Source organism: Pieris brassicae, chromosome 10 (assembly GCF_905147105.1).
Source record: "Pieris brassicae chromosome 10, ilPieBrab1.1, whole genome shotgun sequence".
NCBI lineage: Eukaryota > Metazoa > Arthropoda > Insecta > Lepidoptera > Pieridae > Pieris > Pieris brassicae.
Window position 1 is genome coordinate 1,311,517 of NC_059674.1, and position 15,738 is coordinate 1,327,254.

Genomic DNA, 15,738 nt, shown 5'->3' on the forward strand with positions numbered 1-15,738 from the left:
ATGTGATGTTATAAATTCTTGCCGGTTCTTCTCCATGAGACCCACTTTTTGAAACCGTGCAACTAGAGGTTTCATAAGAGCCTGCAAAGGCCTATTTGAAATAAAAACTTTTGATTTTTTGATTTTTTTTTGATATTTTTATATGTAAACTTGGACTACTATGTAACTATGTAATGAGTGAGGTCGTATTAAAGGACTTATATTTTTGAACACTCGCTCGTACGTTGAGTTTAGACTCAAGTACGCTCTATGGTTTACCGAAGCAATTCTTTTTTGAAGGACTCTGAGTTTCGACTCAAGGTACCAATTATTAACCGGCAACGCACTCGCGAACATTAACATCAGGTGAGACTCGAGCCCGTTTGCGTTTCTATAAAAAAATACATGTCGAATTGTTAACCTCATTCGGTAATATATAAAATCATTAGTAATATAGAATATTGTGAGGTATGGTCGGCGATATTAATACAAACATACATCAGGAGAAATCACGTCACTTGCAATACACAGGAGTTGGATAGCCGACAGGAACTGTGGACAGGAATTTGCTATAATGTATTCATTGCCTTGACATTTTGTCATTCAAATATCGGAATCACCCTTGGTGAAATCCCTATTTGATAGAGTCATTCGTCAAAAGAAATTGACGTATCCTAAAATATATAAACGGGAGCTTTTTATAAGCTCTTACCGGAAATAACACCACTATTTTATTTTCCTCAGGTCTAATATTATAAATGTAACTAAGACATTTGAATTTATTATTATATTATGCATTATTATAATATTTGGAATTTTTTATTACTGAGTATGTATTTATATACATTATTTTTATTGTACGGACCCGAAAATATTTCAGAAACAAAGTGTTTATTATTCTAATGTTTTATGAAATACAACATTTTGTGTTTGTTTTTCTGTTCCGTATTACGACATGGGAACAGGCGTCATATAATATAATAAAATGTGAAAAGCATCGATTTTCAAGATTAATGCCACAAACAATTAGTGGCTGTAATTATTTTATATGTATTTTATCAATATAATCTACTACGATGGACACATTTGTATTAAACGATATTCATTTTTCTTACATCCTCTTTGACGATATTTGCTGCACGCATTCTGTCAATGTTATGTCAAACGCCATAAGGTTACATGAAAAACGTTTTAATTGTAAAGCGCTACTGCGCACTGAAAAAAAAATTTCTATTGTATTTTTTTTAATTTTCCGCGCATTTTTTTTTTCTTTTATAAAAACCTTCTCCTGACAATAACAAACACAACAAAAAAAGAGGAACGAAAATAGGGATTCATTTCTATATGTAAATACATGTAATCATTATTTTGTATGTTATAAGTATTAGTTAGTATAAATAGAGCATTGATGACCATGCACCAATATACTTTTATTCTATGTGCGCACTTAACATTCGCTAAACGAAAACATCGTGAGCCATCTGGCATGGCTTAAACAGTTGACGGCGTGTGTCAGGTCAGGACTCTAATCACCTACTTGCTTTTAGATTGACAAATGATCATGAAATTGATACACAAAATCTGAGGCCCAGACTTAAAGGGGTTTAAGAGCCTCTGTTAGACAATTAGGTGATTTAGACTTTTATTAAGACATGCACGGTCAAGATATTTTCACCGTAGAACAAATCCGGACGACCTCAGTGTTAAAAGTCGTTCGTGTTAAAAGCCTCGACCAGTTATTCCAAACGTAGGGCTTACGCCCCACGGGGGGCGATTTGTTTTGTTAAGGGGGGCTATTGAAAATTTATTTGGAATTTGAATTTCACCATGTTTGTAAATTTTACAAATTGTGTTTCGTTAACAATAAAGTGAAGTTTCTTAAGCGAACAATTATTGTTTTTATTATTTAAAATGATGTATGTTATATAAACAATTTAGAAAGGCTAAGGTGGGGAATGGCATAAAGAAGGTTGGAACAACTGCACTAGCTCTCTGAACAGTGAATTAGTAGTGAACGTATGAACCTTTGGAGATTTATGAAAAGTGAATATTGCCATATTATGTATTACCAGTACGGTCAGTACTTAACTCGTGATAAATAATTAATTTGTGTTAATATGAGTTCTAAAAATTAGGGGCTCCTTTTAGGGTAAAATACCTCAATATTATTCTATTTCTCACTGTCTTGAGTAACATCCAGTTCTTTCCCGTATAGCGTAATCTTTGTCCATCTTTTCATTTGTCGTCCTTTACATCTCTTTCTACTAGGTCCATTTTGTTGTTGTCAAGTGCCAGTCTTCTATCGTACCACATAGACAACTACTTTTTAGACAAAGCTTTTGTCATACTAAAGCTTCAGTGCTTTTCAAAATATTGATACATAAGCGACGAATACAAGTGAAACTTTGGACTCTAATATGAAATTGCGAAATAATACTTTCCCATATACGAAGGCAAAATGTAATTTATCCGAATGTCAGTGATCCTTATTTAATGCATACATAATACTGTCGGGATATGACTGGTAATATATCCTTCATCGTATAGATATACTTGCGATAAACTCTAAATTTACTGAACGGATTTTTTTATGGTTTTTACCAGGTCTAATGGATTGAATAATTACGGTTTAGTTATGTTAACGCGACACGTAAGGTGTTTGTTTAAAAAACATATATATATATATATATATATCTATATACACTCAGGACATTCTTAAAGAACATGGATCATCACTTGGTACGGTCCTGGCACAGCTCTCTTCCTTCTTATGCTTCCATACAGTATTCATACTCGTCAGTACCCTTATACTTTGTTGTATTGATACGTTCACTACTAATTCACTGTTCAGAAAGCTAGTGCAGTTGTTCCAACTTTCTTTATGCCATTCCCCACCTTAGCCTTTCTAACTTGTTTATATAACATACATCATTTTTAATAATAAAAACAATAAAAGCCTTAATCACCTAATTGTCTATAAATTATTATATAAAAATAATTCATAATTATAGAAACGAATACAATGGACGCAATACCGTGTTTGGTAGCGGTGAAGAATTATTATCACCGTAGAACAAAACGCACGAAAGAGGTATTTAGAGTGTCCATTGTCCAGTATCACTTAACATCAGGTCTGCCTGCGTCTTGCTCATTTGGTTTGCCCCCTGTTCTATAAAAGTGTGTGCGTGTACTGAGTATACACACGTAAGAAGTGAAACTTCTTATTGACTTTATTTTTCGAAAAATGCTCTACTATATGCAAATTTACAGACAAGTTAAACAAAGTCAAATAAGATTAAGTTTAACAAAAGGCTTTAATTATCATAGACATGAATACAAATTATACAATTATTTCATTTTACCAATTTCATTAATTGTAATAGAATTATTACTATCATTGTTATCGTTATTATATATTTCTTCGAATCAACCGAGATAGGGACAAGAAAAAGATGGTGTGAAACGGAAAAATGTGACGGTAAATGTTTTTCCAACGCCGAAAATGAAGTTTCACTTCAAAAAAAACTCAACTTAATACATTCGAGTACTTCAATTGTTTCGAACGGAATCTCTATATTTACAGTGACAAATAATAAGAATTTATTAATAGGCTATAATTAAATTCATTCAATAACACGATAGCGTTTGTAAGATGTAAGCTGGGATTAATTGAACAATGTTAATACTGAAAGTGCGTTTGGTAGAATGCCAACTGAGACTATCTGGCGCTCTTAAACCAGTGTAAACGGAAATATATTTCCCGGATATATATTATAGTACGTATAGAGTAAATTGTATATAATAATAATAAATAATCAGTGGCGCTACAACCCTTTTAGGTCTGGGCCTCAGATTTCTGTATATGTTTCATGATAATTTGTTAATCTAACAGGCAAGTAGGTGGTCGGCCTTCTGTGCCTGACTTTTTGGGTCTAATGTGAGCTGGTTTCCTCACGATGTTTTCCTTTACCGTGCCAGCGAATGTTAAATACGAAAGAAAGAAACTCCATTGGCACAGCCGGGCTCGCACATACGATCTCAGTGATGAAAGTTGCATGCTGAAATCACTAGGCCAACACAACACTGCTCTAAATTACTAATACTCTGCAAAAAAACGTGGACCAATGGAATTTTATGTTCTAAGTCGATTTCAGCTAATTAAATGAAATTTATTTGTTTGACGTAGTCAAATATATATGGCCGCTCTGAATGCAGACGTATTTCTAAGGACAAACAATTTGTATGGCTGAAAACTTGTCGATGAAAAAGAGTGGCCAGTTCTTTTTGCATGCTCGACGGCCTTGACGCGAACTGGTAGTAAATGTAAATTTAGAATCAATTCAACAAATTTTCTGTTGACGTTCATACGTGTGTCAATCAGGCTCATGTGAGATTATCAAATATCAGATTATCAAACCAAAAAAGGTTGTACCGCCACGCAATAGTATATACACTTCATATAAAAGTCAAAAATATATATTTATAGAGAAAGATTTGGTCTATTAGTCTATTCTCATCTGAAGTTTTGATCGGCAGTTCATGTAACCGAAAATACTGCGATCAAGGCAATTCAGGCAAATGGAGTGATGTCGTAAACCCTTTGACCTTTCGATAAATATATGTGATTTACGCAACGAAGATTTTTCTGATTATATACCGATTGCAGTACTGAGAGAAGTTATGTATTTATTTCTTTCGTAATCCAAGAATACGATATATATATAAAACGATTACATTAAAAGTATATCCAAAGATGGAATACATAATATTAAAAATAAGGTTCAAACAAACAAAAGGGAAAAAGTCAATAAAACTTATTCAAAACATCTTATTAAGTAATACCTAATTTGGCTGCGATGTGTGAGGGTGTAAGAGTGAGGTGAAGGTGTATATGTGGGGTATGCTCATGATGCACGTGATCATAAGACTGTACGTTCCGGACAATTATTACCGCTGCCGGAAACATAACCTTTTTGCTGTGCGTTCAGCTCGCACTGTCCAGCGTCAACAAGCTCCCATTCCTCGGTTACTCTCGCTGCTTAATGGGTTTCTCCACACTTCACCGGAGAACGACCTATTTGTGAAGCGTATGGGGGTAATATTCTGAGATTTAATAATATACTTGGATATAATTAAGATTAGAAGATAGCAGCAGTTTTAATGTCAATTTTGTAAATAGCTTAATTGTATTTTATTTTTAGTTAGAATTTGGCCATGCATGGATAATAATGGATATCCTTAATACAAAGAGTATACGCTATGGTGTGATGACAGTAGAGTTAATCTATAGTTATAATATCGGACCCGACAGCCGTTGTCCAACACGTCTTGAATATAAAAATTAAAACATAAAAAATATTTCAAGTATACCACTTCAATGGATAAAAGATTTAATCAAAATCGATCCAAGCATGCCAAGAGCAATTTAATTACAAACACTATCACAGATTACTATAAAAGTAATCCAGAGACCATAGAGTTTTAATTTTTTTAGTGGTGATTAATTTCTGTAATTTAAACAATAACTAGCCAACTGTGTGAAACCTGGATATGCTGTATTTAAATAAAGAAAAGCATTGCAATATATATGTATATGTATTATATATACTAGCTGACCCGGTAAACTTCGTTTTGCCAATGTATATTTTTTTTTGTTTAATAACAGTAACCTACTATAATAAAAATAGGGGTTGATTGTTGAGGGGTGACAATTAAGCCTTGATTGTATTTTGTATGCTGTATCATAAAAAAATCAAAACAAAAAAAAATGCAAGAAAAGAAACACTTATAATTATGTATTATTTTTATTATGTAAAATAATTATAAGTTTATAATAATACATAGCTTCAATCCGGTAAAAAAGTGTTTTCTCTCAATGTGTAAAGCTGTGTTAACATAAGACAATACTATGTACAAAAAAATTGTCTAAAGAATAAAATTCATAAGCACCGGTCGAGCCGTTTCGGACGAGTATGGGAACGAACATTGTGACACGAGAATTGTATATATATAGAGATACACATTTCCTTATAAACTTAACACAAACACATAAAAGTTTAAGAAACGGTTACTTTTCCTAACAGGAAAGAACCTCAATTTCTTTTTATGGATAACAGTTAATATAAAATGTCTTGTAAAGTTACAATTGTGTCTGACGTCAATGATAACTCAATAGTGAATAGTGGGCATGGTAAACACTTAGGGTGCGGCAATGCGTCATCCAATTTATGCAATCCTTAGTCTGTTTGATAGATACCACATTCATTATTCTATGACTTCAATATGTGAAAAGTTGTGTTATACTAATTCCCGAGCCAGGAAAACTACCACCAAACGTGACGCATTACAGGCCGATTCACTGTTACCTATCGGCAAGACAAGATGATAGACAAGATACACCCGGTTTGCCAATTTGGTTTTAGAGAAAATCATTCTGCCAAAGGCACAAGCCTGGCCTCTTAATAGAGACTGTATGTAGTGTTAATGGACACCTTCTTATGTTAAATATCCTTTTAGTAAATTAGGTTACATGTAAATTACTTATTAGTCTCCAGTTCACAGATCGTGATGTTAAATGTCTCTGCAGAGAAAATTTCTAGAAAATATTGTATTTGCTTTGTTAAGTAATGATGTAGTTTATGTGGGTAATTTATGATGGAACAACAATGAACAAAAATAAAGCGATAATAAACTATTATTTTATGTGAGTTATCACGGGAAAAGCATAAATATGTATTTGTACAGCTTGCGAGCCAGTTGTCTGTGTATTTATGAATGAAAGAATGTGTATTTAACTTTATATGTAACTAGCGGACCCAAAAGACGTTGTCCTGTCTTAACTATGAATATTGATTTCGAATTGGTATAATTAACTAAAATTGCTTTATGATATACAACGTCATATTTACTTAATATGGTGGTTTAGTATACTTAAATTTTATAATTTTCCGCGCAATTTTCTTAATTTTTTCAAACAAATGTGTGCCTGTACTAGTGTACACACGTAAGAAAAGAAACTTCTTTATGACCTTTTTAAAAAACATAATCTACTATATGCAACTTTACAGAATTGTGTTAAATAAAGTTAACTAAGATAAAGTTTAACAAAAGGCTTTTATTATCATAGACATGAATACAAATCATACAATTATTTCATTTTGCCTTATTACTACTAAAATTATTTTATTATTATTACTAAATTAATTGGAATATGATTATTACTATCATCGTTATCGTTATCATTATTATATATTTTTGTTATTAATGGCTTCGAATCTTTTCGGATCAACCGTGGTATGGACAAGAAAAAGATGGCGCGTGACGGAAAAAAGGTGGCGGTAAATTTTTTCCAACGCCTATAAATAAGTTTCACTTCAAAAAGAATTAGCGGAGCCGTTCTAGCCGTGACCAAGGGAAAAAGGGTTTCATTTATATATATATATAATATAGATAAATGTCTATTAGTGTATGTATTAAGAAGCTGCACTAGATAACTAAATATATGAGAGGACGAAACCTAAGAACTTAACAACCCTACAGATGTACTCTAACATAGTGAATAAATAAATAATTACGGCAACCCCGCACCAAGAAACCTGAGGTAACAGACAGTTAGGATGAGTAGTCTATCTTGATGAGTTACCACGATTTCAACGCTTCAAGTCTTCGCCATTTTGAGAGCAATATTCAATTCTGATTTGTTATAAACCAACATCTTAAATACTACTTACACTTATTCACACATATAATATTTATTCTTGTGAGATGTCGGTGTGTCGCGCACCTTCAGCTGTTAGTCACCGAACAGCCCCGTGCCAAGTGAAATCTGAACGTTTTAGAAGAGATTTTTAAATCTTAATTCAATCTTAAATGGTTGTTTATGTCTGCACTTTAGCTTAACGTTGGCGATAAACATTTACGATCGAGGTATCTTTTTACAAATTTTCCTTTAGAATTTTTTTACTACATTTGTTAATGGAGAATTATATTTTGTTTGATTGTCAAAATCTGAACGTTTAATAGTATTTCGTCTAAGTGTTGATATTTATATTTCGGCTTACTGATAGTTTCGTTTATAGTTTATATCACGAGCTACCATGAAAAAAGAACCGTTGTTCGAGTAAAGTTATTCTTTTCGTTGCTTGAGTTATGTAACCTAACATTAGTTAAGTTACATATATATATTTTAGTTCATAATTAAAAGCGTAAACAAAATGCAAATAATCATCGCTTTGAAGCCAATATAGGCCATTTGGTCTGAATTGTAATTTAACATTCTCATTTTCGATAATGTCCAATAACATAAGAGTCATTTATATTTACGAACTCTTCAATAAGTCAAGTTAGATTTTGTTAATCCAGCATCGCAATTTCACTACCCCTAACGATATGTCAGATATAAGGCCATATTTTAAACGACTGTTACGAGTTCTTACCCAGATTCAAACAGTGTATCATTTAATCTATATCTGAACTTATTCATACAACAACCATCGAACTATTGTATTGCATTTTTAACAAATATTTTTGCCTTTTTTGACAGGAAGAATTTCAATAGCTGGGGACATTTTTCTGTGTCTTTCTTTAACGTGGCGTACCTTTTAATGTCATAGTATCAAGCTATTAAACGCTTTAAGATCGTATCTATGAAAAAATATATTTTCAAAAGTAATACATTCATTCCACTGTACAATTCAAATGCAAGTTAAATACCATAGTTCTAGATAAAAAAGTAGATTTGCTTTCTACCCAGTACAGTCTTGTTTGCAAATTCCCTTATTATTTTATTTACAGAAGCTTACCAACGCTCGGCACACTGATAAATTGGTACATAAAGAAAAATAAAATGCTGAGAGATTTAATATGACAGGCACTTATAGGCAAATAACATACAGCGATACGACCTCAAATTGTTCAAAGTAAGAGTATATTCCTGCCACAAAGGTCGGCAACGCATCCACAATAAATGGGTGTCCACGGGCTGCGTTACCATTTTTAGGCGTCCCGTATGCTCGTTGGCCCTTCGATTCTATGAAAAAAGTACATCAAATCATCGAGAAGACCTCGTTCCTTTATCAGAATGCTCTGGATGATTCGGTGAGTTTTGGCCAAAACGCGTTCTTCAAAGATTATTATGTTTTATTATGGTATATGGGTATCACTTATTTCACGTCATTAAATTTTAATAAGTAGACATTCTGCTTAGCTTGGCAAAGAAGATAGAGGGTGTAAGCCGAGAGAAAAAAAGCCGGTGTAAAAAACCCTCGGTACTATTTTAAAACAGCAAATTGTCATACAGAATGACTATAGTAAACAACGCTTATTTTAAAACAAATTTCCCAAATTTATTAGAAGCCTGTCTAGTACTAGTTCCAGGACCTTTTATAAACTAGATAATCGTTAACTTTGTAGTAAGCCTTTTTACACAGCTTTTCTTAAATTTATTAAAAGGCAGAGATAAAAGAGCCTTTGGGATTTTATTAAAGAAAAGTATCCATTTTTCGATAAAATAATTACTACCTTTAGATACTTTACGGGGAAATTGCAGCCTGCGTTTGTTCCTAGTATTAATATTGCGTATGTTGTATTCTAGTAAACTTATCACTCTTTAGGTATAAATACATAATACTTTCATAAATATATTGCGAGGGTGAGAAAGAAAAATCTAAACATATTTAAAAAGTTTGGTCCCTGTGGCACATTTAACGCTGGCAGCATTTTCTCGCTGTATTGCGATAATTATTCGTTAAGCGAGAAAAGCACCAGCTTTGGAGTTTCCGCTGCATTAACTTAATTATTTATTTTCCGTTATATTCACAAGTTCGCTTACATTAATTTTTTTACATCTCAAATTCTTTTTCATTGTATTACACTAAGATTTTGGATTGAGACTAACTGAGCCCTTGTGATTGGTGGAGCCTTATCTGCCGCGATAAGCTATGTCATGTAAAGCCAATTTGTTATCTAAATCACACATTTGTATTGGATTTAACAGGCTTATATAGAATTATTGGCTTTCAGAGGGTTTCTAAGGGTTTCTCAGTATGTTTTGTAGGCATTGAAACTTTTTATAGGTATAAGATAGAAACAATAAAAATATGAAATATGTGTAAATAGTATTTTAGGATCTATGAGGTTTATATGCCGCTACGCATTATTAAAAGCCTGTGGGCAAATCTGGACCGGCTGGACATATATTTTGGTAATCAATAAAGTTTAAAATTGGTAATAAAAATACAAACACATACGACACATATATACTAATATATATATATTAACAGTAAGTAATAAAATTTTGTTTATATGGACTCCCAATTAATAGAATTTTGGAAATCGGTCCAGTAGTTATTGAGTTCATTCGTTATAAACATAATATATTTTATTTGTTAACACTTCGTTTCCAACACAAATATAATACAGTTGACATATAATGAATAGGAGGGCAACTGGCGGCTTTAACCTTTCGAGCGATCTCTTCCAGGCAACCAATAATTTTAACATTGTCCCCTTGTAATATTAGTATAGAATAATTCTAGTTTATTTTGTTTTCCAACGTGGTTTATCATATTTTTGTATCTTTATTGAGAGCAGCATGTATTCAGTGCACAGTTCTTATCCCTGACGTCGTAGTTTCTGGTGTGAAAGGACTTTCGGTCTATGTATTAAATACACTCGCTCGGTGAAGGAAAATCGCGAGGAATGTCATGTTTTACACCTAAAGTCGTCGGCCTGTGTCAGAAAGCTGATAGCTCCTAAAAAACCAAATGAGTACAAAACAGATAATTAAATCTGATGCCAAGAAATAAATTGTAAACTAAAATTCAAAACTTGGCGATCACTTTTTAATGTCGGCTTTTTGGTGGCGGAGAGTTTCTTAACTCAACTGGTAGTAAATGTAAATTTAGAATCAATTTAACATCTTTTTTTTGACGTTCATAAGTGTATTTGGTTACATATATGAATAATGTTATTTTGAGTTTGAGTTTATTATAATATCATATTATATTATCATATCCTCGGTAATCTCAATAAGTACAACTTTTGTACAATTCAGTTAAACAGTCTGTTTCTCTGTATGAGTACAAAAGAAATTATTTTAAATATATAAATTATTACCTTTAAAAATATCTTGCGAAATCACACATTTTTAATTGTTTCAATAAGTTCTACAAATGAATAACAATTTTGCAAGTTACCACGTGACTTCAATGGGCTTCCCATTTCAATATTGAGTTTCCGTAGCACGTGAACCCAAGTTTGCGACATCAGCGCTACGGGTTTTGAAAGCACTTTCGAAGTTGCTTGACGTCATAATTATTAGGATCGACAGGATTTTTAAGAAAATATCACTCATTCATTTCATAACCTTATCAATAATTTAAAAAGTCCGGTAATGCACGCGAGCCCTCAAACAGTAACTATCATCTTGACATCCGACGTTCCACAACTAAGCGTTTCTTGAGGCAGTTTTTGTCGTACCTCTCTAGAACTTCCCACTTAAGAACTTCCGAACCAATTCGACAGTTCTTCAAGAAAAGAGCGTATCAATTCTTAAAGGCTGGTGACGCGAGCCCTCTTGCATTTAGAGTGTTGGGTATCACTTAACATCAGATGAGCCTTCCGCCCGTTTGCCCCAAGTTTTATATAAAAGTATGGCGTGGGAAAATTACTGCGTATCTTTCGTTACTATTTTTGCTCTCGAATAATGCACATGACAATGTATGGACATAATTAATGAATTGAACAGATGTTTTTAATTGTACGTCGAGTGAGCGGACAAAAGTTCCAAGTCATACTACCTATACTCTAAGAAATAGGTTTTTTGGTTGTGATGTTTTTTTGAAGTGAACTTGAGCATCGTTGTGATTTGAAAGTCGATGATACGAAAAAGTGACGGTAAAAAGAGACAGACATATAAATTCATAAGATTTAACGAGGGAGAAAATGAGATAGGAAACATTATACAGTGTAAAAACTATACATAATTTCGGTAATTAGGGTTGCCTGGAAGATATCGCTTGTTAGCGATAAGGCTGCCTGTTGCCTAATAACTTATGTAACTTATTTACTTTTTATTTTTTCATTTGTATAATTCTGTATATTAATGTTAACGAAGTATAAATAAATAAATTAGTATTTGATCATTTCTTGAATTTAAAAAAATGTGAAATAAATAAAATACGATGAAATTTATCAATTTTATTTGAAAATCATTAATTATAAAAACTGTTTGCGTGAAAACTTTTCACTGCACTAATTTAAAGTTTATATATCTCTGGCTCTTTAACGTCACTTTTTCGATTAATCGACTTTCAAACTTTATTTATAAAAGTTTTTATTTAAATTAGATATTGACATTAAACTTAAAAATAATAACTGAAAGAAAGTCTAATTTCCAAATTATTTATTGTAAAAACTTTTTAAACCATTGTAGTTTGTATCAAAATTAATAATTGATATTAAACCTTAAAATTAAAATTACATTCGTCTATCTTGAACCCATAATCTTTAAAGGCTTCTACCACGTGTGAATTGCAGACATATTTTTGTATATCATATAAATAACTTGCCGCATTGGTAATGTCATCTGTAATGTAGCTTATTTTGATAAAAATAAATCTATATTTTTTAGGCGAGTAGATTTATACCTGTTCGAGCCAAGGCTGTACATTTCGCTCACTTAAACTTTCTTACTATAAACGTGGAAATTACCTCAATAGTTGGAATTACGCCTCGAAAGTATAGCCGAAGGCAGGCCCTCACTCCAGCTTTAACATATTTTTTAAAAATATTAGTAGTAGAAAAGAAAATACTTTATTATACACGATATACAGGAAATTTAGGTTAGTAGGATTCCCTGTATTGTGGGCAGCCAGTCTCTTCCTTTTGACATATAAACTGTATTTACCTTTACGATGTCTACATAACCCAAATTTATATTGAAACTATTTTTGCACAATAAGAATATTTTCTGTATCAGCTATGCTGACAGATTGACAAGATATTCTTTGAGATATTTAGTAAGTGTATGTAATGTAAGGTTTGAAATGTTGGTGATAATTTTGTTTTTAAGGAAGTGGTTAAAGATGAAAGGGCCTCGGAAGGAGACAAAGCGTTTAGCATTAATTCATTTTTTTAAATTTATTTATTAACACTTCGTTACATAACAATATAAAAATTGAACATAATTTAATTAAAAGGAGGGCAACTGGCGGCCTTTTCGCTTTCGACCGATCTCTTCCAGGCAATCACTGTGAGTAAAGAAAAAAAAATAATTACATAAGGCAGGCAAGAAGTGCAAAAATACATATTATATAAAGAAGAAACTAAACGGGAACAAAAAATAAACTAAACTGATACTGGATACATTAAAAATAAAAAGTAAAACGACACATGAATCACGATAATTTAAGATCAGTCTCAACTCAGTTAGTAGTTAGTACGAAAGTTAGGGATACAATGTGGACAGGTAATGTTTGTACAAAAGAAACTTAAAGGAAGATAGAGAAGGAGCTAAGCGAATAGGAACTAGGGGGATTTTGTCTTTTGTTATACGTGTGCGAAATAATATATTCTATTGTTTATGCGATACCTTACTTATGTGTGTTAAGTGTAGGCTGTCCCAAAAGCTTCAAATAAATCTGCGTGTTAAAGATTCTCATTGTTCATAGTGAATTACAGTAATCTGGTTTATCAGTTTCTGTTTCCACCAGACTGTGTAATCTTCTTTTTCTTTCCGATTATGTATAAAATAAATACATCCTACACTACATTTTTAAGACACATTCCATGTCGAGTCTTAGTGCTAAGTTTTATCTGATATATTTTGACATCACTGTTATCTGATAGGATGGACTAGCGTCTAAAACAATTAAATAATACTTGAAAACATTGTGTTTACTTGTATAAGGTAGAATATATCATAATTTATGATGACACCGCACATTAAAAGTAAAAAAAACATGATCCAATATCAAATCAGTGCATCATAGATAAGTATAAGTGATCAGCATCACAACCTTCCAACATCCTATATACTACTTTGTAAATCTCTGAATTATGCCTCATCGGTTCGCTCTAATGACGATGATCTTTACGGGCTGTCTATATGAATAAAAAGTCCCTTCAAGTGCACTTTCTATTTCAATTCGTTGTCATGGGCAAATCATGCATCACGCAACGATATCGATTTTTTAGTGTAAGTCAGGCTCGCATCTCTACGGATTCATTGAGACATGATTGCATTGTTTCTGTGATGTCATAAAACCTTTTTCTATGAATAGCTGAGCGAATACTGTTTTTTATACAATATCGACATCGTCAATTCTTTTATAGGAAATCATAATACGAACATATCTGTATTGTCTTTTGTTAACATAGCTTTTACACGTTAAGAAAAAAATTTTTTAACGGATTGAAGCTATGTATTATTATTAAAAACTTCTAATTATTTTAGTCGATCATCTTCGGGGCAATAAATACACATAACACAACTTTCTCTGCAGCTGTGATACTTTTGACGTTCAACACCTTTTGTCTTCAGTTACCGTGACCACGCGAAAAGTCTGAATTTTTTTTATAAGATTTTAATAATATCACATAGCTTCAATCCGTTTAAAAAGTGTTTTCTTAACGAATATATCTTTCAAGTGGGCACCCGCCCTGGTAATGCGAGTCTAGGTGAGCGTCCTGCCCAATTCTCCCCTGTTCTATAACAGAACCCATAGAAGATTGAAAGCTACCACGAAACTGAAACTTCTTTTATTTTTTGTAGAATGGTCTGCCATCTACAGAAAATCCATATATTTTCAACGGTGACTTCGTGGATAGGGGTAAGAAGAGTTTGGAAGTGCTGCTGTTGCTTTTGTCATGTATGTTGGCATTTCCTGGAGGAGTTTACCTTAACCGGGGGAATCATGAAGATCTCATTATGAACGCCAGGTAATATTATATTTTATTATAATAAAGCTTAAATTGACTAACCTAATAGATATAATTAGATAATAAACAAAATGATAACATACATTTTAACTATATTACTTTATTTACTATATTATATTTAGCACATTGTTTATCAGCAGCCAGTTGGTCAGGTTGTCGTCCGTCAAAGCCCTCCCCTTGTTACCTCGTTCATTTCATGGCGTCTTTCGTCCATTTTTTCTTTTTTCGACCTGTTGGTTTGCTCAATCCATGTCCATTTAAGTTTTGTATTTTTGTTAATAGGAGTATTTATTTATTATTTTCCTTATTTTTGGACTATTTGTCAACATATGTCAACGTTCCATGTCCCGTTAGTACAACGCTTTTAGTGTGTCCGGGAAATATCAGAAAAATTTGGAGACATACTGTGGCTACCCAGTGGCTAACCTGGTTATTTACGGTTTATCTTAAAGCGAGAGCTTATGTTACCCTAACGAATTTTGCGCAGTTGAATAACTATAATAGCGACAGAAGTGAGAGCCATATCAGTTAAAGTCCTGCGGCGTGTCTCTGCAAATATGCTAGTCCGCTTTGAAGAGTTCATTCACCGTGATGCAACACATTTTGACGGTAAAATATACCGTACATAAAATCCGCAATTAAAATATTATAAATACAATTTGTTTTTTTTTAAATTAAATATATATAATAATAAAATTGGCGCTGAGACACCCTTTATTATTGCTTGAAACGCTGCGTTCTCACACCCAGTTTCTCCCATTGGTCACTAGATGTCTCTCAAAATTTTCACTCTTTCTTCCTTCTCTTCTTAGTTTTTAA

At 32.5% G+C, this 15,738-nt stretch overlaps 1 protein-coding gene across 1 annotated transcript in view; it reads left to right on the forward strand.

Annotated features, from left to right (window-relative positions):
* Positions 1-15,738, forward strand: part of LOC123715268 (serine/threonine-protein phosphatase rdgC) — a 117,966-nt gene that overhangs the window by 53,934 nt on the left and 48,294 nt on the right. The window contains exon 7 of the mRNA XM_045670218.1: positions 14,753-14,919. Coding sequence (XP_045526174.1) covers positions 14,753-14,919 — 167 coding nt within the window. The remainder of the gene's footprint in view (positions 1-14,752; positions 14,920-15,738) is intronic.